The sequence below is a fragment of the Nicotiana tabacum genome, chromosome 1 (assembly GCF_000715075.1).
Source record: "Nicotiana tabacum cultivar K326 chromosome 1, ASM71507v2, whole genome shotgun sequence".
Taxonomy (NCBI): Eukaryota; Viridiplantae; Streptophyta; class Magnoliopsida; order Solanales; family Solanaceae; genus Nicotiana; species Nicotiana tabacum.
Window position 1 is genome coordinate 212,578,263 of NC_134080.1, and position 24,599 is coordinate 212,602,861.

Genomic DNA, 24,599 nt, shown 5'->3' on the forward strand with positions numbered 1-24,599 from the left:
GGTCACTGTTCTCATTGGGATGAGCTCATTTCTGTCGTTTTCAATCACGGTCATGCCTCCCTTCTTTGGCATACATTGCACCGGACTCACCCAAGAACTATTGTCAATGGGGTAGACTACCCCAGAATCTAACCACTTGATGATTTATTTCTTTACCACCTCTTGCATGGAAGGGTTTAACCTTTATTGATGCTCCACATTTGGTTTATTCTCATTCTCCAATTGTATCTTGTGTTTGCAAATTCCGGCGAGAATCCCTCAGATGTCCGCTATTGTCCACCCAATAGCTTGCCTATGCTCCTTCAAGACATTCAACAGTTGCTCTACCTGCAAATCATTCAACAAGAAGAAATAATTACCGGTAGAGTGTCATTAGAGCCAAGAAATTTATACCTCAAGTGCGGTAGAAGTAGTTTGAGCTCAAGTTGCGGCGGCTCAATAATTGAAGGCTTGGCGGGAGGAGTGACCCTATTCTCTAAATCAAGAGAGAGTTTCTTTGGAGCATAAGTGTAGGACCCAAGCCCTTGTAATGCATTTACTGATTCCATGTACCCCCCATGTCTTCACCATCGAAATTTACCGAAATAGCCGCCAACGCCTCACCAAGGCATTGTTCTTCCATCTTCATCTCAATTGCGTCTTCCACCTCATCAATAACATCAATCACCGAGATGCTTTCATATCCATGCGGTATTTTCATACCCTTGCTTGCTTGGAATGTGAACTCTTCGTCATCAATACGAAACTTGATCTCATTCCGTTCTGAATCCATAAGTGCTCTTCCGGTAGCAAGAAATGGTCTCCCCAAGATGATAGGGATCTCTTTGTCAACCGCACAATCAAGGATTACAAAGTCAGCGGGTAAATGGAACTTCTCCACTTTCACAAGCACATCATCAACAATTCCCACCGGTCTCTTTATGGAACGAACGGCGTTTGCAACCTCATACTTGTAGGCCTCGGCATACCTAACCTTGCTTTATTGTAAATAGCAAGGGACATTAAGTGTATGCTAGCCCCATTATCACAATGAGCTCTTACAAAATCACGCTCCCCAATAGTGCATGGAATAGTGAAAGCTCCTGGGTCTTCTTTCTTTTGAACGGTGGTTGTTGCAATGATGTAACTAACCCGGTGAGTCAAATTCACCACTTCATTCTTAGTGGTTTTCTTCTTGGTGATCAAGTCTTTCAAATACTTAGCAAAACCCGGCATCTCTTGAAATGCTTCCACAAATGGAATATTTACCGATAATTGCTTGAGAATGTCATAGAACTTTTCTAGTTTGCTATCATCAATCCTCCTAGCAAGTCTTTAAGGGAAAGGAGGAGGAGGTCTAGGAATAGGTGGTAGAGTTTTTGGCGTCTCTTTTACCTTTTCCTTAACCTCTTCCTGGTTCACTTCTTGAACTTTCAACTCTTCCGGGACCTTTTTAGCTTCAACAACAATTGGCGCTTCAACTTGTGCCTCAACTTCTTGTTCAGACTCTTCCACTTCAACCACTTGTTCACTCTCTCCTTGAAGTACCTTCCCACTCCAAGTAGTAATTGTCATGCAATGAGAAGTTGGACCACTACCACTACCCTTTGGGTTCGCAATTGTGTCACTTGGGAGTGTCCCCTTTTGCTTTGGATTTGTTACCTCGAGAGATCTCTCATTTGCATCTCCAATTTTTGAATGGATGCAGTATGAGAGCCAACAAGCTCGGTCATATTCCTCATTGAATTGTCGGACTTTTCTTGATTTTGCAATACCCATTCAAGCATGTTTTCCAACTTGGAATCACTTGAGGAACCTTGATTTGAATATTGCCCCTTTGGTGGAATATAAAGGTTCGAACTTCGATTTGAGATGTTGTTGTTGTTACTCCAATTCCCTTGATTTGAGATACCTTGGTCATTTCGCCACTGTTGGTTGCCTTGACCTTGCGGATTAGGCCTCCATTGATTTTGTTGTCCTTGACCTTGGTATTGTTGCCTTTGATAGCCTCCTTGAGAGTTGTTGACATAGTTTGTTTCCTCATAATCTTCATTTGATATGGGTTGAACATCTTCCACCACATTTACCTTTTTTGTTTGGATTTCAGTAAATATCTTTGTCAACACATTGACATTGGTGGCAAGCCCTGCAATTACTTGATCTCTTTCTTGGTTCTCCTTAATCATGTTGGTCAAGGAAGGAGTACCATATGCAATTCCACCTGTGGTGTCCTCTAAGTGCCAAGCTTGGTTATGTTTTTCCATTTTGTCAAGGATTTATGTGATCCTTGCAAATGTCTTATCCATAAAAGATTCATCAGCTGCATTCTTGGCTATAGATTGGTTCATAGCATCTAAACCCGTGTAGAATTTCTCCAACAAGATAGAATCCGGAAAACCATGATTAGGCGACCTCACCAAATATAACTTGAATCGATCTCATGCCTCGTGTAGATGTTCTCCTAGTAGTTGCTTGAAAAAGAAAATTTTATCTCGGAGCTCAGATTTCTTGCTTTACGGGAACTATTTAGCTAAGAATGCTCGGACAAGTTCAGGCCAAGAATGAATGAAATTTGGTGCCAAATTTTGAATCCATTTCCTTGCTTCCCCAGCCAGTGAGTACTTAAACACTCTCAACCTTGGGGCATCATCTGAGATGTTGTTCTGCTTGTGCATCACACACACCCAAGAAGTTTCTGAGATATTGTGTCGGATCATCATCAGTAGAATTCCTGAAAAAAACCTCCACTTTGAGCATTAGGATTAAACCATGTTCCACCTTGAAAGTGGTAGCATCAACTCTCAGAGGTACAATAGCATTTGTATCCTCAATGTACTCATCTATGTCCGCAAAAGGATTTTATTTTTCCTCATATTCGATTATATTTTTCTATCAACATCAAGCAAAACAAGCAAAGTATGATAGAATAGAAGAAGACGTGAAGTAAAGCACACACTAATTAGTAATTTCAAAGCCATATTCCCCGACAACGGCGCCAAAATCTGATACGCTCAAATTACACTTAAACTAAATAATGTAAGGCGCTTGGTGTCAAATATAATAACCCAACAAGGTTGGGGTCGAATTCCACAGGGAATATGGTGTGAAAAGATTACTTGAGTAGCGTGAAACTTGACTTAGGTTGTAATTCTATTCCTTTAACGTAGCAAGAGAATGATAAAGTTGTGAATTGAGAAGATAACTAATTGTGTTATGAGAATGTGAATAATTTGATTAAGGAAACCAAGGTTGTGTCCCCGTCAATGAAATGTTATGTTGTCGGTGTTAATATGATATATTTATAATGGAAGGACCTTTGATATGCAAATGGTTTATAAATGACTACCCAATATTTTCCAATAGTTGGGTAGTATTTTCTCTTTATGATTTTTTCAAATATAAAAGAGTTGCAATTTAAGAACAACCAATTTATGCCAAGTAGAACCCATTTATTCCCAAGTAACTCTATTAAACAAGATTTAATGTCTTGAGTTCTTGATATTTATTTCTACCAAACCCTAACCCAACTTTTCCAAGTAAAGAAAGAGTAAAATGGAATAGATTAATGTTTGCAACCACCAACCATAAACAAAGCATAAGAAATGAATAAATATCAACCAACCATTATATATATATATTCAATGTTAAACACTCATTAACATTTCACTCATTTAGGGTCCACAACGTTAGTGTTTAAAACTAGCTACACATGCTAAACCACAAGAACAAAGTAATAAATAAAGTCATAAAGCTTACAAAAGTGCAAGATTCCTTCTTCACAAGGTTCCACATTAATAGAGTATTCAATGCTCTCAATGTAGGACCTTTTTCAGACTTGAATGACCTAGAAAAACCCTAGTTATCCTTTTTATAGTGGACCAAAATTCGTGGTCAAATCGGACAAAAATGCCCCTTTAGACAGCTTATGCGACCGCATAATGGTCGCAGACCACGTGCGGTCCGCATACTCTTCATTCCATCGCAGACTTAATAAGTCACCAGTTCCAGCTTCAATCGCATATCGATTATGCAGTTCGCATGTGTGTTATACGACTGCATATACCATCACAAATCTTGATGAGAAACTTCTTCTAATGGAATTATATGACCGTTATGCAGCTCGCACAAGTGTTATGCGACCGCATAATGGACCGCATATTCTTCTCTTCATTTGGCCAATAAGTCTGTCTCAGTTTGCGATCACCATCTGAATTATGCGGTCCATATGTGAATTATGCGGCCGCATACTTGTAGCATTTCCAATATTTTGCGAACTTTTGACTTCATATATCACAAATCAGTACAACATGTTGTTGTGCGCAGCCCGATCCCATGATATCCTCACAACACAGGTCCTCGGTCTTACTCAGTCAGAAACCTCTCAAGCCACTCGAGCTACAGTAAAACAGGATGCTCAGTCGAAATATCATTTATGCATCAAATTAGGGTAAATAAGACTGAGTTATGAAATCAGTAAAACATAGCATGACTGAGTACAGTTATTAAATCAAAACAGTAAGGAATTTCAGTAAAAAAAACCCTAAGGGTCCAAACAGTTGGCACGAGGCCCAAATATGGCATTCAACCCAAAACATAATTATACTTTCCAAAACACAATAGTATCAAATAGTTTTCAATCAAATACGTGACATAATAGTCGTACGGGATGGACCTAGTCACAATCCCCAACGGTGCACGACCCCACGCTCGTCATCTAGCGTGTGTGTCACCTCAAAGTAGTGAAACTATGTGAAATCTAGGGTTTCATACCCTCAGAGCAACATTTACAATCATTACTTACCTCGAACCGGACCAAACTCTAAATTGCGATGCCTTTGCCTCTCGAGAATTCTAGCTTGGAGCCAAAGAATAAAAATATTTTCTTTTATTCTTTTTTCTTTATTTGGGGTCCAAGAACTTTGCCGTGTAAATATAAGCCATCTTACTTCATTTGAATCATCCCATATTTTGATTAGACACTCACTTTAAGTGTTCTTGTAATAGGGAGTTTTATTATACTCCATAGAGTTTTCGTTTTATCTTTAAAACATAAGTAATACAAAAATTAAAAAGAAATGTAGCTATAACGTATCCTGTATCCAACTTAATTATGTATTAAAGGAAGAGCAAAATTGATGTATACCGTAAAATACTAATCACTAATTCACACACCACATTAATAAAGAACCTAAAAGGGCGACAGATTAACCAAAATGAATAACTCATTAAATTAGTACAATGTAATTGAAAATCTATGGTACACTATATAGGAAACTAGTAGTAATAAATAAAGGTAGCCCGGTGCACAAAGTATCCCGCACCGGGAAAGAGTCGTACCCAAAAGGTGTGATGTACACAGCCTATCCTAATAGAAGCATTAGTGGCTGTTTCCATGACTTAAACCCGTGACTTATAGATCACATGAAGACAATTTTACAATTACTCCAATGCTCCTCTTGAAAACTAGCAGTAACAGTAACTATAAAATAACTCCTCCACTTTTTCAATGAAAGAGATAGTTTTCTTCTTAATTTTTACCCGGTGTTCGATATTCCCTATTAGTACCTCTACTAATTCAATTTTGTGCTATTTAGGACCTATTAAAGGGGGAGTATTCCCTATCAAAATTTTATTATTTTTTGGGTTAGATTAATGGTTAATAAGTTTTATTCATCCTACCATAACTCTTGATGGTACGAAAGAGATAGTATTATTAAAATAGTAAAATTATTTTTGGAGAGACCTCTCCAACTAGAGAAATTAACCAATAAATCTAAACAAATCAATGGATTGAAATCAAACCAAACAAATTAAATCTTCCTCATATTAATTTCTGCCTTTCTTTCTCCGAGTCTCTCTCTTTTCTCTTCATTAGCTTCCGTTCCTTAATCAAACATTTCTTTCTCTAAACAAAACAATTTGTGAAAATTTCAAAGAGATTTCTCATCACAATTACTGGGGAAAAAAAAGATAATATTTAATCTAAACAAAAGAAGAAGAGAACCTGATGGGGTTCAAAAAATGCTTCTTCTTGTTTCTCTTCTTCCTTCTTGTTGGCTTGGCTTCCCCTTCCCCATTCTACATCAAAAGTAATTCCCCCATTTTTATTTTTATTTCTATGTTCTTGTTATTTATATTCAAATTGCAACATTAACAAAAAAAATTGATCTTGTTTTTCTTTTTTCTATTTAAAATTCCCTTTGTATTGGAGCAGATGACGTGCTTGAGGCTCGTGTGCAAACGGGGCGTGCCCTTCTTCAGCAACAAGGAAGTTAGTATTCTTTAATCCCTCCTATTATTTTATTCTATTTCTTCAGTAAACTTTTAAATATTGAGAATGCAATTAATTTCAAGAATTGATGTAATTTACGCTTATATTCTTTGGCAACTTTTTCTTAAAAAATAACGTACCTTTTGCATGAATAAAGCTTCTTTACGACAAATGTTTGCCAGTTACGTTAAATCAGTAGTTTACTTTACAACACAAGCTTGAAATTTATTCAAAAGGGTGTGTTGTGCTATATTAGGACAGGTTGAAAAAGATCTAATCAATAAAGGAGTTGAATCATAACAGTTTTGTTGAGTGCACGAATAAAGCCCTACATTAGTAGCTGAAAGGATTGAGTGTCTATACATAAAGTGTAGGGATGTCTTAATGGTATGATCATGGACGGAGCTAGAGTGTCCCGTGCGGGTTCGGTCGAACCCACTAGCTTTGGTTCGAACCATGTATTTGTCTTAAAAAATTAATTGAATATATATAAATTATTAATTTAGAACCCAATAACTGAAAACAATTAGAATCTCCGAGCCCATAAACTTGAAATCCCGACTCTGCCTCTGGGTATGATGCCTTTGAGAAAACTGTACGGGCTTGGCCCAAAGCGGATAATATTACAAAATGTTAAGAGTGTCTTTGGACTGGCTTAGCCCAACAATTAGTATCAAAATACAATGTGGATGACACGCCGTGAATCTCGAAAATTGACCCGAGGATCGTGGTAATGAGCCTCGTGGAACTTAGTTCGAGGGGGAGATTGTTGGATGTGCGAACAAAGTCCCACATTGATAGCTAAAAAGATTGAGAGTCTATTTATGTATCCCTTAATAGTGTGAGACCTTTGGGAAAAAACATGCAAGTTTGGCCCAAAGTGGGCAATGGCAACCATGTTAAGATTATTTTTGGTCGTTTTAGCCCAACAAATTTAATTTTGCTTTAATCAAAAAGGACAGGCCAATTTGGGCTAAATCACAGATTGTAGGTCATAACTCAACCCGTCCAATTCAAAATTAATTTCTGTTTTTTTTTATTCTTTTATAATTTGCTTAGCTACCAATTTAAACTAGTGTCCTAACTTCTTCTTTAATTTTTCTTTTCCTAAAAGATTGTCCTGTTGATTTTGAGAAGGAGAACTACACCATTGTAACAAGCCAATGCAAAGGACCTCACTACAATGAAACTCTATGTTGCAATGCATTCAAGCAATTAGCCTGCAACCATATGGATGAAATAAATGATGTGCAAAATGGTTGTGCAACAATTATGTTTAATTACATTAATCTATATGGGAAATATCCACCTGGTCTTTTTGCCAATATGTGTAAGGAAGACAAAAAAGGCTTAAATTGTGATAATATCACTCCTCCTGAAGGAAATAAACCTGAGGAACAAAAGAGCAATTCTGCAAAAGGCAGTAAATCCTCTATGGTACTAGTGCTAATTGCTACCATTCTAATCATACTGTTTAACATTTGAAGGAACTTTTATTTTTATTGCTCTAAGTAATTCTTTCATATACTTCAGTATATACTATGCTGTTGAGATGTATATTCAATCCCTATAATTGGGATCTGTAATTCTTCATTCACATTCTGTGGAGTTTTAATATTTCCTTCTATATATTGCTCAATGGTGAATTCTACATATTAACCCCCTTCCTTATAAATTATATATATTGTGTATATAAGGTTAATTTATTTTTCTTGTACTTTAGTGATGAATTCTCTTGGCTCTCTTTGCATGTTTTCTTATTTTACTTTTTAAATTTCGTTAGTGAAAGTTCTGTCGCTGTCACTAATCTATACAAAGATTATTTCATCGGTACTTGCTATCTTTCATCAGTACAAGTACCAAATAGCTCGGGCCACCAAAGTTTAGTCAGATAGGAATAAAATCACCTAGCCTTTAATTTTTTTTCCGTCTTCCTGTCTATTGCTCTTATGAGAGTTTTCTTTTATACTTCGTTTCTTAGGGGAGGAAAGCAAAAGACTAGGGGTGTTAAATGAGTGAGTAGGGCTAATTTTAGGCGGGTCAAAATCGGATGAGTCAATAAATTGATCCGCCCAAAAGTTACTTAGACTGAAATGACTGGGTCAAGATAGGCAAATTTTGGGTCATATCTCAATCCGCCTAACTCTTACCAAGCTTTATATATTGTGTGTTAGTTTTCTTATGAATTGTTTAATTATCAAATAAGATAATTTTTCTTTTGTTATGGTCATATATAACATATAAAAAATGAATTATTTTTCAGATATTTTAGCAAAGTTACTCATGAGTCAATTTAGGATAAAAATTAACTCAATTTTAGATGGGTTAAATCAAGATGAACTGAGTTCAACAAATAGGTGAATCAATGACAGGCCCAATCTTGGACGGATTAAACAGGTTAAATGAGTTTGGACTCAAATTACCACTCCTGCAAAATTATAGACGTAAGGTCCATTTACAAACAAGAATGTGATGTACAAGAAAATGAGAATCTTGCCTATCAGGTTATATTTTGACTTTGATCCAACTGTTCCACCCTTAAGATCACATAGGCCAATGGATTATAGTTCATACTAAATTATCTGAAATCGACTTATTATATGAGAAAATTATTAGTCATTATTGTACGGATAATCATCAATTAAGTACATCGACTGTATATCCCTTTCAACCATGAATCAATGTCGAGTCGGATAGGGTTGACTCGATCTCCATATACATTTGTAACTTGTAAATAAAACACCAATTCTTAATTATCTTTTTGTTGTGGTGTGAGTGTACTCTGTCGTCACAATTACTTTTAGAATCAATAATTTATCATTTAAGGCATGAACAAGCCGAAAGAAAGATTTTTATTTTAATAACGATGGTGTGTGCATACATTGACGCTAGTTATGTTTCATCAGTACATGTAACAAATAATTCTATCTATAAAGGTTTAGACATATTTCAAGAAACCACGTAACATTTTATTTTAATATTTTTTTTGTAATTCGAACCTTGATCTTTTATGATTTTCGTCCTATTTTATTGACCGCTAGCTCACATGTTATGAATGCAAAAACTTAGAGAATATTCCCATTACAAAATAAAGAGGAGCAGAAAGATGCTCCTCTCCCTTTCCCCGCCAAAAAAGTGAAAGAAAGTGGGAAAAAACAAAACAATATATAGCATTGTGGAGGTTGAATTTGCAGAAAGACATTGGAATTGCTTTGCTGAATAAGCATACACTTATGATTTAGTGTTTGTGGGACTTTTTCTCTCTCTATATATAAGACACTAGTAAAAGTTTTATTAGTAATGAAGTACCAAGATGGTACAAAAAAGTACAGAGGACAGAACAGAAACCAGACAAACAGCCTAGTACCCTATCTTTCCTAGCAAAGAGGGCTTCTTTTATGTGTATATACACTTTGCTAGGAATGAAAGAGAACCTTGGCGCAATAAGTAAAGTTGTTGTCATGTGATCAGGAGGTCATGAGTTCGAGCCGTGGAAATAGCATCTTGCAGAAATCTAGGATAAGGTTGCGTGCAATAGACCCTTACGGTCCGATACTTCCCCGGACCCTACACATAACGAGAGTTTAATGCACCGGACTGCTTACGCTTTACTAGGAACCAAGAGTGTCTAAATTTGATGTTTATTTTGCTTAGGCTTATGGTGTATTTGGTGCAGTTTGTTCCACTGACCTTAGTCCTAGCTGTAGTAAAGGTAAATGCTCTTTTTCAAATAACTAGATTACTGGAATTCAATTTCGTGTGTATTGTAGTCAAAAGAGCTGGAGTTGTTATAGTTTATGGCCATAATAATGAAAAGGCCTCACCAAATAAATTTCGAAAGTCAAATGAGTTCACAGTTCAAATGAGTTCATTTAACTATGAACTCGGACATAGCATCTTTAATTTTTTTTGATATAAAATTTATATATTTAAAAACTATGTAAAAATATTATAATATTTAAATAAGGTCAAAGATAAATTTGGTTGATTTTCGAAATTAGAATACCGTCACATACAATGGGACGGATGAAGTAGTATAATACTTCGACTTTTATCTTTGTAACAGCTGATATTTTTCATAATAGTGGTGTTCGGAAAGCAAACATACGCTTTGACTAATCCATCAAATACCTATTATCTTTCACTAGCATAAATACCGAATGAATAACTCAACTCGCCAATTTGTTTCAAGTGTTTAGATGGGCGAGTAGTCAAAATGTACTTGTATTTTTAAGGTGCATTTGGTAATTCACTCTAAATAACTCCTCTTTATTTTTCACAGCCGACACGCTATGAAAAAATAAAGCTGCTTGCCAAAATCAAATTGTGACGTCTCCCCTAATTGACTTGAATAACAAGTAACTATATTCGTCTAATATACCAAATTCAACAAACTTGTGGATGGCCTATTCTTTTGGTTTTTGTTTTCTGGTAATTGATCATGCCATTTGTCCCAATTTTATTAGAAAAAGAAAAGGTAAAGGTAAAGAAATGGTCCTAACCTTTTGGCCCTGTCAAAACTTCTAAACATACAATTACAAACAATAAATTAATCATTTTTTTTTTTACTTTGAATGAAAACTATCAACCAATCATATGAAGAATACGATAACAATTCACCAATCGCACACGTGAAGTAGGTAATAAACTAAAAATCATGCGAAATTAGGATTTAAATCGCAGCAAAAAAAGAAAAAATATAGTAAGTAATTTCCTTTCATATGTCTAAATTTTGACGAATAAAGTTATTAATACGGGTGAAAGGAAAATTATCGAAGTGTGCCCAAGCTGACTCGAACACTATCGTTATAAAATAATACTAACAGTTATGAATCAATAGCGAAGTTGACTCCGTGTAACCTATAAGTTACAGGTTCGAATCGTAGAAGTAACCACTGGTTAAATTATGATAAATTGCCTACACCACACCCCTAGAAATACGGTCCTTCCCCAAATCCAGCGCGAATACATGATATTTTGTATACTGGCCTTGCCTTTTTAGATATGCATCAATTCCGAACAAATTAAAGAAAAAGAAAAAAAAATCAACTATGATAATAATTATAAATTAAAAAAAAAAAAAAAGCAAAAAGCAAAAAGTAAAAAAGAATCCAAAAATCAATAGGAAAAAGCTACTTTTGTTCCTTCAACTTTTCTGTTCCTCTACAATTGAACTAGAAAAACAGAGCCCTCAATACAGAGTCATCAATTGGCTAATTGAGTTATACAGACAACTCATAACAGGAATCAGGAAATGAAAATTCAGTAACCCCAAATAAAAAACGAAAAAGATAAAAATTCAAGAAAAATGGGTAATTATCATACAAATTCATTTTTTTTCTCTGATATTTCCTATAAATCCGTCAAAAATTTTACTGCCCCTTATAAAAACTCAAGAATTCGCCGAAATTTAACTTATCTGTGAGCAGTAACCAGTGTCTCAATAAATCTTAATCCATCAAATTTTGGAGCAAATTTATCTGAAGATGCAGGTGCTGACACTGACTTTGAAGAATTTCCATTCTTCTTCTTCTTCTTCAAACTATCATCCTGAATTAATTTAACAAAAGAAGGAAAAAATTTATGCCTTTTCATCTCCACAAAGAAAATCGACCAAAATTCATGGGAAATTAAAAAAAAGGTTAATTTTAGTTAGGAGACGCGAAATTTTCTTTATTGACCAAGATAATTAAGAATTGGCCGATTCAAATAGACTAATTACCTTTGACTGTAACGATATCCATTAGTAAAACTTATACTAATTTTTTTTTACTCAATGAATATATATGTTAAGCAGTTAAAACTATACTAAATCTAAATCAATTATCTCAAATAATTAGTTAGCACAATTGTACACCGTATGTAGCAGCGGAGTCAAAAATTTATATAAGGACATCGAAAAAATATTAGTACTAAAATATCATAGTTGAGAACTTGTGATTTAAACCAACTTTTTGAACCTCTTTACCACGAATTTCTCGCAATATCAATGATATTCAACCGTTTATATATAATAAATAAAATTAAATTTTATCCTATTTGCAAAGTATAATTTTTTATGAACAGGTTCGTTAAACCCCCTTTCCTAGTTGCGAAGCTAGAAATTTTGCAAAGTATGTACAAAATTTAATATATATTTGTAAAATATAATCTTTGACCTATATATCTATCGTATAATTTTCTATATATTCAGAGCCTATTTGGACATAAGAATTTTTTTACTTTTTTTTTCGAAAAAATAAAATTCACTTTTTTTCGAAACCAGTGTTTCGCCATAAAATTTTCAATTTTCAATTGAAAATGAATTTTGAATTTTTAGAAAATTTTAAAAACTCCAAAATTCAAAAAAAAATCAAAATTTTAACTCAGATCACTTACAAAAATCAAAAAATAATCCAAAATTATATTCATGTCCAAACATAACTTTAATTTTCAAATACCATTTTCACTTCAAAAAAAATTCACTTTTTTTTATTTAATTTTACAATTCTTATGTCCAAACGCCCACTCAGTATAATTTTCCGATCAAGGTGTTCAACTGAACATGTGGCTACGCCACTACGCCTTCCCTCTTACTAGCTCCATCCCCGTTAATCTACTGATTTAAAATAATAGATCTGTTTCAGAGTTTAAGTCAATAGAAACGGGAGAGAACAGAGAACGGAATTTTTACCTGATGACGAGAAATTCGAACTTTAGAAGAAGAAGAAGAAGAAGTTGAAGAAGAAATAGCAGTAGCAGAAGCTGCAGTTACAGAAGCAATCACAATTCCTGATTTCTTCATTTGAGAAGAAGGGAAAATTCTGGGGGATTTTCCGGCGGAAAATTTTCCTGATTATTTTGGTAGAAGATGAGGTGGGTAAAGGGAGGAAAATAATTGGAGGAATTTATAGGAAGGGGAAGGAATTGGACAGGCTATATATGGGACCCACTACAAACTGTCAGTATTCAGATTTAATTACTCGGCAACTATTCTCTTCCCGACATTTTCGGCCTTAAATCCTTTATTTGACTTGCGGATTTTTCTATTTTTTGATAGCTGAATAAAAACGCCATTCACAATTTTCTTACTTTTTTGTCCTTTAATAAATCCGTGATAACTTCTTCTAGAAAAGTAACATGAATTAAAACGATTCCATTTAACAATGGTTAATGTTAGAGGCCAATTTAAGATTTGAACTTTATGATTTGAGATATTTTAAACTTATTGTTTATTTGATTTCTTTTACGGAACATATTATTTGCACATATCTCGTGGTAGAGCTATAGCTTTGGATGTGGGTTCGGTCGAACCTAGTAGCTTTGGTCCAAACTCTATATTTGTTCTTAAAAATTCATTGAATATGCACAAATCATTAATTTAGAACCCAGTAATTTAGAAGGAATGGAATTCTGAACCCATTAGCTTCAAATCTTGGCTCAGACAGAAATAACCATTAAGCGGTTCAAAAGAGAAAAAAGTTAAAGAAAGTTTGTAGCTAGTGGGAATTGAATCAATGACTTCATAAAGGTTTTGACTCCCTTGACCACTAAGTTATGCTTTTAGGCTGTTACAAAGGGATTCAAAACATAATATATATGTAGAGATAAAAATCAAATTTTGTCTTATATATATAGTGTAATTTTTCAGCGATCCCTTCCGCCCCCTAAATCCACTTGTGTCCGCCTCTGCACATATCTAACGTGTTTTTAACACATAGTTGTAGTTACTTAGTTTTGGTTAAACTCAATCGCTGCATTATGCATTCGTTCACAGGCAGATCCAAAATTTGAACTTTAGAAGTTCAGATTAGCAATTTTACAACATTTCATCTAATTAAGACAAGAGGGGTTGCTCCGATGGTAAGCAACCTCCACTTCCAACCAAGAGGTTGTGAGTTCGAGTCACCCCAAGAGCAAGGTGGGGAGTTCTTAGAGGAAAGGATGCCGAAGGTTTATTTGGAAACTGCCTCTCTACCCCAGGGTAGGGGTAAGGTCTGCGTACACAATACCCTCCCCAGACCCCACTAATGGATTATACTGGGTTGTTGTTGTTGTTGTTGTTCATCTAATATAATGGGTTCAAATTTATTTTATATTTAATTAGATAAAATATAGGGTATGAGCAAAAGTTATGAATTTAAATGAACCATATCTAAACACATAGCTTCTACGTTTGAATACAATCCTTCATCCGTCACTGGTTAATGAAAAGAAAATAAATATTTTATTTAATTCAATCTAAAAAAACTAGTTCAAGAAGTAAGAAATAATCAATATCCTATAGTAGCAAAACAATAATGTCCGCCCTCAGCCTCAACCAATAACTCTATCAGTTATCACAAGATCATAGGAAATTGAACTTGCCCACGGCAATTCAACTTTTAGCCTTTTAGTTAGTTGATCGTATCGTTGGAGACAAGCTAGAGTAACGAGTCGGAAGCTTCAATCAACTAAATTATTTTTGCAAGTTTTTAAATAAAACAACTTTTAGGAAAAGAAAAAAAAGAGTTTAAATACAAATATTTCATAAAAATTTCCAAATAGATGCACATTGCGACTCTACTATTCGAAGCTGATAGGTTGATCTTTATTTATTATTATGGAACAAACCGAATCGTCACACGTGTATGGATGCAGTTAGTCCACGACAGCTTTGATGTGTTTCCCATGTTCACTAGGATTTTAAGGAGATGGTCCATTTGAGTGACAGCGTGGGAGTTTAAAGCGACTCATAACAAGTTGACTTCTCAAAATATGCAAGTGTATACGCCATTATTACAAACGATCATGGTAGAGCGATAAATACTTTTATGTTTCTGATTAAAAATTTTGGGTTCGAACCCTGAATATATAATTGTCTTAATAGAGAGCGCTCCCTCTAATAAGAATCTAAATTATTTTGGCCCCAATACGGACATTAGATATTTTTTGGGGGAAAAAAAAGTGTATACCATTCCCTCAATCATGAATCATGTTTTGCATGTCCCTTTTAATACAGCACCGACTTGCATGTGCTCTTGTCAATCGTCAGGGGCCAATCTTACGTTTGGACAGCTCAATAATTTAAAAACTTTATCCAACATTAAAGTTTTAGTATTGCTTCTTAAAGCAAACAAGAACTAGTATTACTAATTAATATGGTAAACAAATCTTAGAAGTTACTACATGGCTTATTTGCTATAGAATTGTGAAAATGATATATACTGAGCAAGCTAACTCATCATGCGCATGACCCGGAGATTGTAGGCCCCAATTATGTTCCCGTCTAATTGGTGAACATTGTGCGCTAGAATAGAAGGGTGGTCTCAATCAGTCTACAAAATAAGGCTAGTGTTCTGTTTTGGTTGGTCCATCTATTTTCAAACTGATGATGGTATTGAGTTAATTCTCTGTTTTTTGTCATCTTGATTTTGATACATCCGTTAGTGATCCTTACATCAGTGAAATATTGCATCTTATAAGAGTTTTGAACTTAAGGTTTTGATCTATGGTGGGTTGGTGTTAGCGTATTTTAATATTAAAATTATAATATTAAAGTGCATTATTTCTTGTGAAATAGTGATTATAAAATGGCAAGAAAGTGATCATTACTTTGGTAGTTTGGTGTAACTCATGAAACCACTAATGCCATGATTTACCACTTATTACCCACTAAAGCTTATATTTTATAACCACCAACCCATGTTCTACTAATTTATTATCTCACTATCTTATTATTTATTTTAAGGAAGAGATTCTACACCTATAAATGGTGGTGTTTCTTCTTTGTGTTGTGAATGAGAAAAGTGTTACAGTGTATATGAAAAAGATGTGGTTAGTATTTTGAAAAAAAGAGTTAAGAGAAAGAAAAAATCTAAGTCTCGAACTTTTTCTCTACAAAAGAGAATATTATTTTGATTGAAGGACGGTGTTCATTTTGGAATTTTTTATTTTGTGCCTCACACAACTGACGCTAGGTGAGCGAGACCTCTTTTTTGTCTCACAACTTTGTGGTCCCAGAATTTTGTGGACCCAAATATGTAAGATATGGATCCATAAATGTGTGAGATAAAAAGAGGCCTCACACAACTAATATCAGTTGTGTGAGACACACCATAAAATCACTCGTTCATTTTGGTGGAGCTTTGGACTCAACAACTTGTCCAGAGTTTGTTCGAGTCATACGACGTTGTCGGACTGTTGTATCCTGGAGGGGACAAGTCAAGAGTATTACTGTTGGACCAGTGAAGATGCTACCGCAGTAGACTTGAATCTTCTTAAAGAGAGCGAAATATCCGCGCCTCAGCCTGAAGAATTTTTATTTTATTTTTTTTATTTTATTTTTCAACTGTAATTACTTGTAATTTTACCAACATGCCACTTTGAAAGAAGAAGCCGTTGTAACACAAATTTTATCAAATGGAAATTAAGATTATTGGGGAAGTGTTAGACTAATAATAAGATAAAGAAGCATGTGAAAATATGTCTTGTAAGATTATGGTACGCGACGCATAACAGTGGTCAGGGGTATACATAAGTCGGATTGGCTCGGATTATTCAATTACCAAACCAAATCAATGGTATCGGGTTTTTAAATTTATAAACCAAACCAAACTAATAAATTCGGGTTTTTTCAATTTCAGTTTTTCTCGTTTTTTTCGGGTTTTCGGATTTTTTTCAGATAAGTCTTCATAGGACAAAATATATAACTTGTGCTCCAAATATTTCTCTAGTCCTAATAGGATACAACTAAATAATATATTTTTCAAGAAAATAATACAATAATATGAAATGAGTCATAAGACATTGTACTAAAATATTCAATAACAAAGATAATAAAACCCATAAAGAAAATATTACTAAGTAATAAGCTATAATAAATATTAACATAATCTAAAAGTACTATATAAGTCATGCTAAAATAAGTACAACTATAAATATATTAATTACACAACTAAGCACTTAAAGAAAAAGATAAACTAAGTTATGCATTTTCAATATAAATCAATGCAAAACTAAAAAATAGATATTCAACACTATTGTCATTTCTAGTGTTGAATTGAATTTTCTTTGTTAGCATTAGTATTGATGTGAAGTTTATTTGAATTACTACCTTTATGAGCTATAAATTTTTTGAACCATTCAAGAATGTTAAGTCCAAACTTCAAATAATATGTTTAAAGATAAAACTGTGAAAAAGTTTAAAAAATATTTATAAATCATATTAAAAATAAATATTTATATGTATAAAATATTTTTAAAAATTGAATAAATGTAGTATCGGGTTGGTTTGGTTTCGGTTTGACTTTTTTAAGTTAAAACCAAACCAAACCAATTATAATCGAGTTTTTTTCCAACATCAAACCAAATCAAACCAACCCATGATCGGGGTTTTTTCCCGGTTTAACTCGGATTATCGGTTTGATGCGATTTATCGGTTTTTTTACACCCCTAACAGTGGCAATGAATATAATTTGAACCTAATTACTAACTATGAATTTAAGATTTTAACTTCATAGGACAGCGTGTCACTAAATCACTTTTTATGGCAATTAACAAGCGTATGCGATTAAATTAAAGTACAATAATATAGCAGGGATAATAATTTCATTCTGAAAATTCTGGCAAGGATTTTATAATCTTTTGGTTAACTTTTGGATCAAACGGAGTTCTTTTTTTTTCCGTTCAAAAGGTGCAAGACGATATTATTTCCTTACCCCGAAAGATTAAGGAGGCAAGGTGGAATTTAGTCTATATCTTTTGAGAGTGTTCAATACTTAGTACCTTATCATCGATGCACATTAAATCTTATTTTTTTGGTTTTTCACTTAATGTTCGGTGTCTGTTATTCATATTGGAACCTGATTATATTCGGATTCATGCTGTAAAGTCCCATATTAGAAAATAAATTGTTCTCTAACAAATATAATTTCATACCTACGATTCGAACCTGAAAACTCTGGTTAAATATAAATAAATACTTACCACCCGATGGTCCCTTAATAGGCACGAGAGACGAGAATGAGATATTTTAATTGAGAGGCAGTTAATCTTAATCCACCAATAGAAATAAACCATCTGGGGAAGGACACGTGCCACGCCGACTTCTTTTGTCAACCACTCTTTTTTATCTTATCGCATCAAATGAACAAATCATGTTGCACCAGTAGTTGGGATTGGAGATATATATATTTCTTTTTGGTCTGCCAAATTTTCGAAGTGGCATATCAGTATCATTGTGTAAAGATGCTTTTGAGACAATGGGTGATGAGTTGACGAAGAAACATAATTTATTGTAGCTATGGACTTGGAGTATTCAAGGGTCCCTAACATTTAGGGATAAAAGGATGTTATTGGGGGAGGGGGAGGGGGAGGGGGAGGGGGCACACAAATATGTTATACAACAAACAATAACACCAACAACAAATTCAGTATAATCTTACGAGTGGAGTCCGAGCAGAGTAGTGTGTACGCAAAACTCACTCTTATCTTATAAAGATAGAAAGATTGTTTTTGATATACCTTCAGCTCAAGAAATATATAGTAGATCACACAAATATTAAGCAACACACAAATATGTTATATAACAAATAACAACGACAATAACAAACTCAGTATAATACTATAAGTGGAGTCTGTGGAGAGTAGTGTGTACGTAGACCTCACCCTTATCTTATAAAGATAGAAAGACGATTTTCGATAAATCCTCGGTTCAAGAAGATGTAGCAGAGCACGTCATTAAACATGAAGTAGCTCCTTCTTTATACTCCCTTTAATTTCTATAAAATACATTATATATTAATCAGCATAATTTTTTTGCATTATCGAATTATTTAAAAACTAATTATACATTAATATTTGTGCATAATTAGTGAGATTACAAATAATCATGCATAATAAGTGGAATCGGTAATCAAAAAAATTAATAAGACAATATCTACTGTGACAACTTACAAAATACTTACATGTGAAAGAATTTCCCACTATATTTCAATGAATATAATTAAGTAATTAATTTATTTTTAATATAAGGTTAAATTTGCATGACAAATATTTTGAGGTTAGACTAAGCAAAAATGCAATTTCACTAGTGGGATAAGTGTTTTTAGTTTCTCAGCCGATGTTCCATATTTTTATTTTAGATATGTCTTTGGGACACGTACGGGGCTATGATAATGGCTTATCTAGATTATCATATTTCTAGTCAAAAGGCACTAGAAAATATTGCAATATAAAGACCAATCAAATGAGCATGATATTCTTTCTAGGATAAGATATAAAGCTTCTTCCAATGCCTACCAACAGTCCAACTCCAACAGTAATTGCGCATCCTTCTAAATAATGATATAATTTCTCAACTCCTCAGAGAGAGATTTTTATACTTGGACAAAAAATATCTCGAGAAAACTTTCGAAGTCAACATAGAAAAACTTTAGCCCATATTGAAATCATGATTTGTTAAATATACCTTTATTCAAGACAAGATCATGAGCAATGACGGAGGCAACAGACCCCCACCCTTAGCTTTGGTGTTTTAATTTCTTTTAACTCTCCAATATTTTGAAAAATTAAGAAAGAAACTTAACTATTTATAGTAAAATACGAAGATAGCTAAAAATGATTAAAACAGCCCTAAGCTAATGCTTCAGAAATGTAACGACCCGACTTATCGTTTTAAAAATTTACACCTCGTTTAGCGACTTAAGGCCTCGAGCAACTTCGTAATATGTATTATGACTTGCTTGTACGGTCGAGTTTGGTTTTCGGAAGATTCAGAATTTAATTGAAAGAACAACTCTCATTTTTGAAGCTTAAATGAAAAGAGTTGACCGGAGTTTGATTTTTGAGCAAACGACTCGAGGATGGAATTTTGATGATTCCAATTGCTTTGTATAGTGATTTCGGAGCCATATGGTCGGATTTGGATTTGGAAGTCCGTAGGACAATTCAACGCATTTTGGCGAAAGTTGGAAAATATAAAATTTTTGGAAAGTTTGACCGGGGAGTTGTCTTTTTGATAACCGGATCAAAATCTGATTCTGGAACAACTCCATCATGTCATTTATTACTTGCATGCAAACTTTGAGTTCATTCCTAATTGATTTGATATGTTTCGGCGCAAATTATAGAATTTGGAAAATTCATAAACTCATAATTCGATTCGAGGTGCGATTCGTAGTTTTGATGCTGTTTGATGTGATTTGAGTCCTCGAGCAGGTCCGTGTTATGATACGGGACTTATTGGTATATTCGGACAAGCCCCGAGTGGCTCGGATGAGTATCGGATGGGGTTCGGATCGTTTGGCGCCCTATTGAAGTTGTTGGAATTTCTGAAGGAGCTGTTTTTGGCAGCAACTGGTGCAATCGCGGAGCTAACTTTGGATGCGTATATATCACAATCTATAAAGAATCTGCAAATTATCAAAACATAAAAGTTGTAGCCCTTTGATTCTAGTTTCCATAAAATTATACCATTCATAAATTTGAATATTTGTACAAAATGTTATGATCAATTAAATGAAGGTTGGTAAAGCAGTTTTGTAATTGCCAGAAATTTCTGATGCCTGGAGCTGATTTTGGGAGCTTATATCTCGACATTTATAAGGAATCTAAAAATTGTCAAAACATGAAAGTTGTAGCTTTTAGTGTCTAGTTTCCAGAAAGTTAAACCATTTATTATTTGGACATTGGTACAGAAAGTTATGATCGATTTATTCAAGGCTGGTAATGCTATATTTTTTGGGACTGAGGCAAAATCGCATGTGTCAAATGCGATTATAAGTCTGAAATGGCAAATGCGATTTATAACCTGGACAGATTCTTAAAATGAAGGTTTCGGCCATTTTAATATATTTGGAGCTATGGAGCTCGGATTGAAGCGATTTTTGTCATATGGATTGAGGTAAGTGTTCTATATCCAAAAGTGATATATTTCATGATTCCATAGTTATTTTTATCGATTATTAGTGAATCAAATGGAAGAAATTGGAGAAATTTGTAAAACTTTTCAAAAAAGAAAATTTTAGATTTGGAGGTCGATCAGTTATCAGAATTTGATAAAATTGGTATGGTTGAACTCGTATCGGAATGGGTGTTCAAATGTCGTAAAAATTCTGTCGGGTTCCGAGAGGGGGGTCATGCATTAGCTTTTGGTTGACTTTTTAATGTGTATTTTTAGGTCGACGTTTTATTATCCAGAATTATTTTCGATGAATTTTAATGAAATTATACAATTAATTTGGATAGATTTGAGCTGTCCGGAGGTCAATTCAAGCGGGAAAGACTATTTTGGAATATCCGCCTAACTCTGTAAAGGTAAGTATCTTGACTAACCTTGTGTGAAAAAATTACCCCTTAGGCATTGAGTCTTATGTGAAAATTGTATGATTGAAAACTATGTACGCGAGGTGACGAGTACGTACTTGGTTTACATATGCAAATTGTATCGGTTAAAATTCGTAGTCACCCTTATGTATTAAATTGAAAAATTGTGGGAACTTATTAAATCCCTTATTTATTATGCCTTTTTCCTTGTTTGCCGAGATTATTTTATATGATGATTTGGTGTGATTGCCACTTGACTTTTATGTGAATTCCGTGATTGTTGAGTTGCCATTTCGTGGAAATAATTTCATTACATAATTTTCATTTGCAAATAATTTATTAAATAATTTTAAAGGAGGTATTAATCTATTTGCCAAAAATTTAGACTAAAGAAGGCATTGTTCCTTGATGAATTACTTTTCAGTTCATGTCGTTGAAATTTGTAATGAGTTATAAAGGTCGTAAATCATATTGAGGCGAAGTGTTAAATTGTAAAATATTATTTTGTTGAGTTTTTCACTTTCGAATATTTTGTTAAGATTTTTGTGCACATTATGGCTGAGTCGTGGGCTTTTTATTTTGGAAAAATAATATATCGTTGATTTCTCGCAAGTTGTAATATTTGAGTACTTGGTGTGCAATTTGTGAAATGTTGTATTGTTTGAGCACTTGATGTGCCAATTGTGATATGTGAGTACTTGATGTGCAGTTGTTGAAATCATATTTATTTTTGGGACTACGAGGCAGTACCTCGAGAGATCCCCCTATCTTGCATATTTACTTTTGGGACTACGAGGCGGTACCCCGGGAGATCCTCCTGTCTTGCATATTTACTTTTGGGACTACGAAGCGGTACCTCGGGAGATCTCCCTGTCTTGCATAGTTACTTTTGGGACTACAAGGCAGTACCTCGGGAGTGCCCTTTTGTTGATATTTTTCTATGGATGCACTTGCCTTTGGTTATTTTGTTTTTTCGTGATATGTAAATTCTTGTCTTCTTTGGTGATGTACTGGTTGACTTTATTATTATGTATTTTGTGCTCCTTGTTGTATTGTGTTGGTTTTGGCTTTTTAGTACGAGACTCAGAAGATTTATAATTCTGGTTTTTACTGATTTTCGAAGACTGGGTTGTTTTAAATAAAAGAAATTTTCTATTATGTTTTAAATTAATAAGTATTACATCCAAATCAATAGTTTATCTGATGCTTTAATTTAAGTGCAATGTCATTTTCTTCGCTCAAATTATTTCTAAAGTAAATTGATCGTGCAGATTTTTATATATTGATATTTTTGGCACGTGAATTATCCGTCCAGTTGTGATAGAAACATGGGCACGAGGTGCCATAGAAATATGAAAGTGGGCTAAGACCCATATTTTTATGATTATGAAATGAGGCGTCACATGATGACTTTTATTTGATAGAATTATATTCAAAATATTATTTGAAAGGATTATATTTGAAAGATATTTATTTGAAAGAAGTATATTCGAAATATATTTATTGGAAAGGATTATATTCTAAAGATTTTTATTTGAAAAACTTATAGATGAAAGATGTATATTTTATAGGACTTTATTTTTGGGTTGTACTTGTGTTCATTATTGTTTGAGAAATATTTATAGTGTTCTTACTACCTTGCTGTTTATACCACTGGTTGATTATTATTGTTATCATTTCTATTAGCTTCATATTATTTTTATATGCTATACTGCGCAGGTTATTAGACTAGTGAGTGTCTTGATTGTACCTCGTCACTACTCCACCGAGGTTAATTTTGATACTTACTGGGTACCGACTGTAGTGTACTCATGGTATTGGAGATATCGGATTCGAACAGAGTTTAAGTGTGATCGCAAGGATTCAAGGTTGAGATGCTTGGTCGTCGCAGTCCCTTGGAATCTTTCCATTTTATCGTACTGCCAGTTATTACTCGAACAGTATTGTACATTCAATTTCTTTGAGATCATTTCATGTATTCAGTTAGAGTTCGTGACTCAGTATTACCTATATTGGGAGGTTGCATCATTATTTTCGCTGTTGGTTTTGATTATTTTTTTTTAAAAAAAATGGCTAGAATTGTTATTATGATCGGCTTACTTAGTCTTAGAGACTAAGTGTCATCACAATGTCTATGGTAGGATTTTTGGTCGTGATAAGTTGGTATTAGAGCTCTAAGTTCATAGGTTCTACGAGTCATGAACGAGTTTAGTAGAGTCTTGCAAATCGGTACGAAGATGTCTGTACTTATCTTCGAGAGGCTACAGAGCTAGTAGGAAAATTTCCACTTTTTTCATTTCTTATCGTGCGATATTTATTCAGCTTGAAGCATATATCTTATGTTCTTTTACATCCATTCGTGTATAAAATTGTGCACTCGGTATTAACTATACGCCAACGTTTCGTGATACTACATAGGGGTTATAAGGGAGCCATGGTTGCTCAACCATTGTTACCATGTGTCGTCCAGATCGAGGATACTGAGGGATCATTCAGTTGTGCACATGGGGGTGCAGCAGGTTCTGATATCTGTTGATAAGTACGATCTTAAGAAGGTTTAATTAGTTGCCTAATAGTCACAATCATGGTAGGGTCACGAGGTGAATGTAGATCTGAAGATAGTTGGTAGTATTAGAGGCTATGTGGTTCGTATGGGATTTCTATTTAGCGAAGGGTGCATACCAGCAACCAAGACACTAGAGGAAGCGAGTTTAACTGTCACGAGGATGACTTGCGCCAAAAAAATGGCTTGAGGTGTCTTATGACTGGTGTCGTACAAGCGGTGAAGGTTAGTATTGTGGATCATCGAACTATGTCCTATGGCGAGGAGAGTTCACTATCAGCGATCAGATTGCGGGGTTATGTGTTATATCAGTTTTGGCCTGAGATATATTTATGTGGTATTGAAAGGTTCTCCAAAACTTGTATATGTTAAGAGCTGCGATTTGTATGGGATGATGCTGGGACTTGTGGTATTCCAGCATCCTTAATAATTCTACATTTTAGTATCAGCGGGTTCATGGAAACAATTTTAGAATACTCTCAGTGCTTTAGTAAGTTTTTT

At 34.2% G+C, this 24,599-nt stretch overlaps 3 protein-coding genes across 3 annotated transcripts; 1 reads left to right on the forward strand and 2 right to left on the reverse strand.

Annotated features, from left to right (window-relative positions):
* Window positions 1–258: 258 nt before the first annotated feature.
* LOC142164758 (uncharacterized) lies at window positions 259–1,215 on the reverse strand. Its single transcript, XM_075223280.1, has 3 exons — window positions 1,042–1,215; window positions 581–973; window positions 259–327 (listed from the first exon to the last, which is right to left on the reverse strand). The coding sequence occupies exons 1-3, from the start codon at window positions 1,213–1,215 to the stop codon at window positions 259–261; spliced, it is 636 nt and encodes a 211-aa protein (XP_075079381.1).
* Window positions 1,216–5,874: 4,659 nt separating this feature from the next.
* LOC107814930 (GPI-anchored protein LLG1-like) lies at window positions 5,875–7,905 on the forward strand. Its single transcript, XM_016640434.2, has 3 exons — window positions 5,875–6,068; window positions 6,194–6,250; window positions 7,365–7,905. Exons 1-3 carry the CDS (start codon window positions 5,987–5,989, stop codon window positions 7,733–7,735), a joined length of 510 nt encoding a protein of 169 aa, XP_016495920.1. The 5' UTR covers window positions 5,875–5,986; the 3' UTR covers window positions 7,736–7,905.
* A 3,463-nt stretch (window positions 7,906–11,368) lies between these two features.
* On the reverse strand, window positions 11,369–13,120 carry LOC107814932 (uncharacterized). Its single transcript, XM_075256573.1, has 2 exons — window positions 12,924–13,120; window positions 11,369–11,800 (listed from the first exon to the last, which is right to left on the reverse strand). The coding sequence occupies exons 1-2, from the start codon at window positions 13,032–13,034 to the stop codon at window positions 11,666–11,668; spliced, it is 246 nt and encodes an 81-aa protein (XP_075112674.1). The 5' UTR covers window positions 13,035–13,120; the 3' UTR covers window positions 11,369–11,665.
* Window positions 13,121–24,599: the final 11,479 nt, after the last annotated feature.

Coding starts and splice junctions, on each gene's coding strand:
- LOC142164758 (XM_075223280.1), bottom strand. CDS start 1,215: ATGCCGGGTTTTGCTAAGTATTTGAAAGACTTGATCACCAAGAAGAAA. Junction 974..1,041: donor CTATTGGGGAGCGTGATTTT/GTAAGAGCTCAT, acceptor CAATAAAGCAAG/GTTAGGTATGCCGAGGCCTA. Junction 328..580: donor AGGCGTTGGCGGCTATTTCG/GTAAATTTCGAT, acceptor AATGATTTGCAG/GTAGAGCAACTGTTGAATGT.
- LOC107814932 (XM_075256573.1), bottom strand. CDS start 13,034: ATGAAGAAATCAGGAATTGTGATTGCTTCTGTAACTGCAGCTTCTGCT. Junction 11,801..12,923: donor TTCGAATTTCTCGTCATCAG/GTAAAAATTCCG, acceptor AAATTAATTCAG/GATGATAGTTTGAAGAAGAA.
- LOC107814930 (XM_016640434.2), top strand. CDS start 5,987: ATGGGGTTCAAAAAATGCTTCTTCTTGTTTCTCTTCTTCCTTCTTGTT. Junction 6,069..6,193: donor TTCCCCATTCTACATCAAAA/GTAATTCCCCCA, acceptor GTATTGGAGCAG/ATGACGTGCTTGAGGCTCGT. Junction 6,251..7,364: donor CCTTCTTCAGCAACAAGGAA/GTTAGTATTCTT, acceptor TTTTCCTAAAAG/ATTGTCCTGTTGATTTTGAG.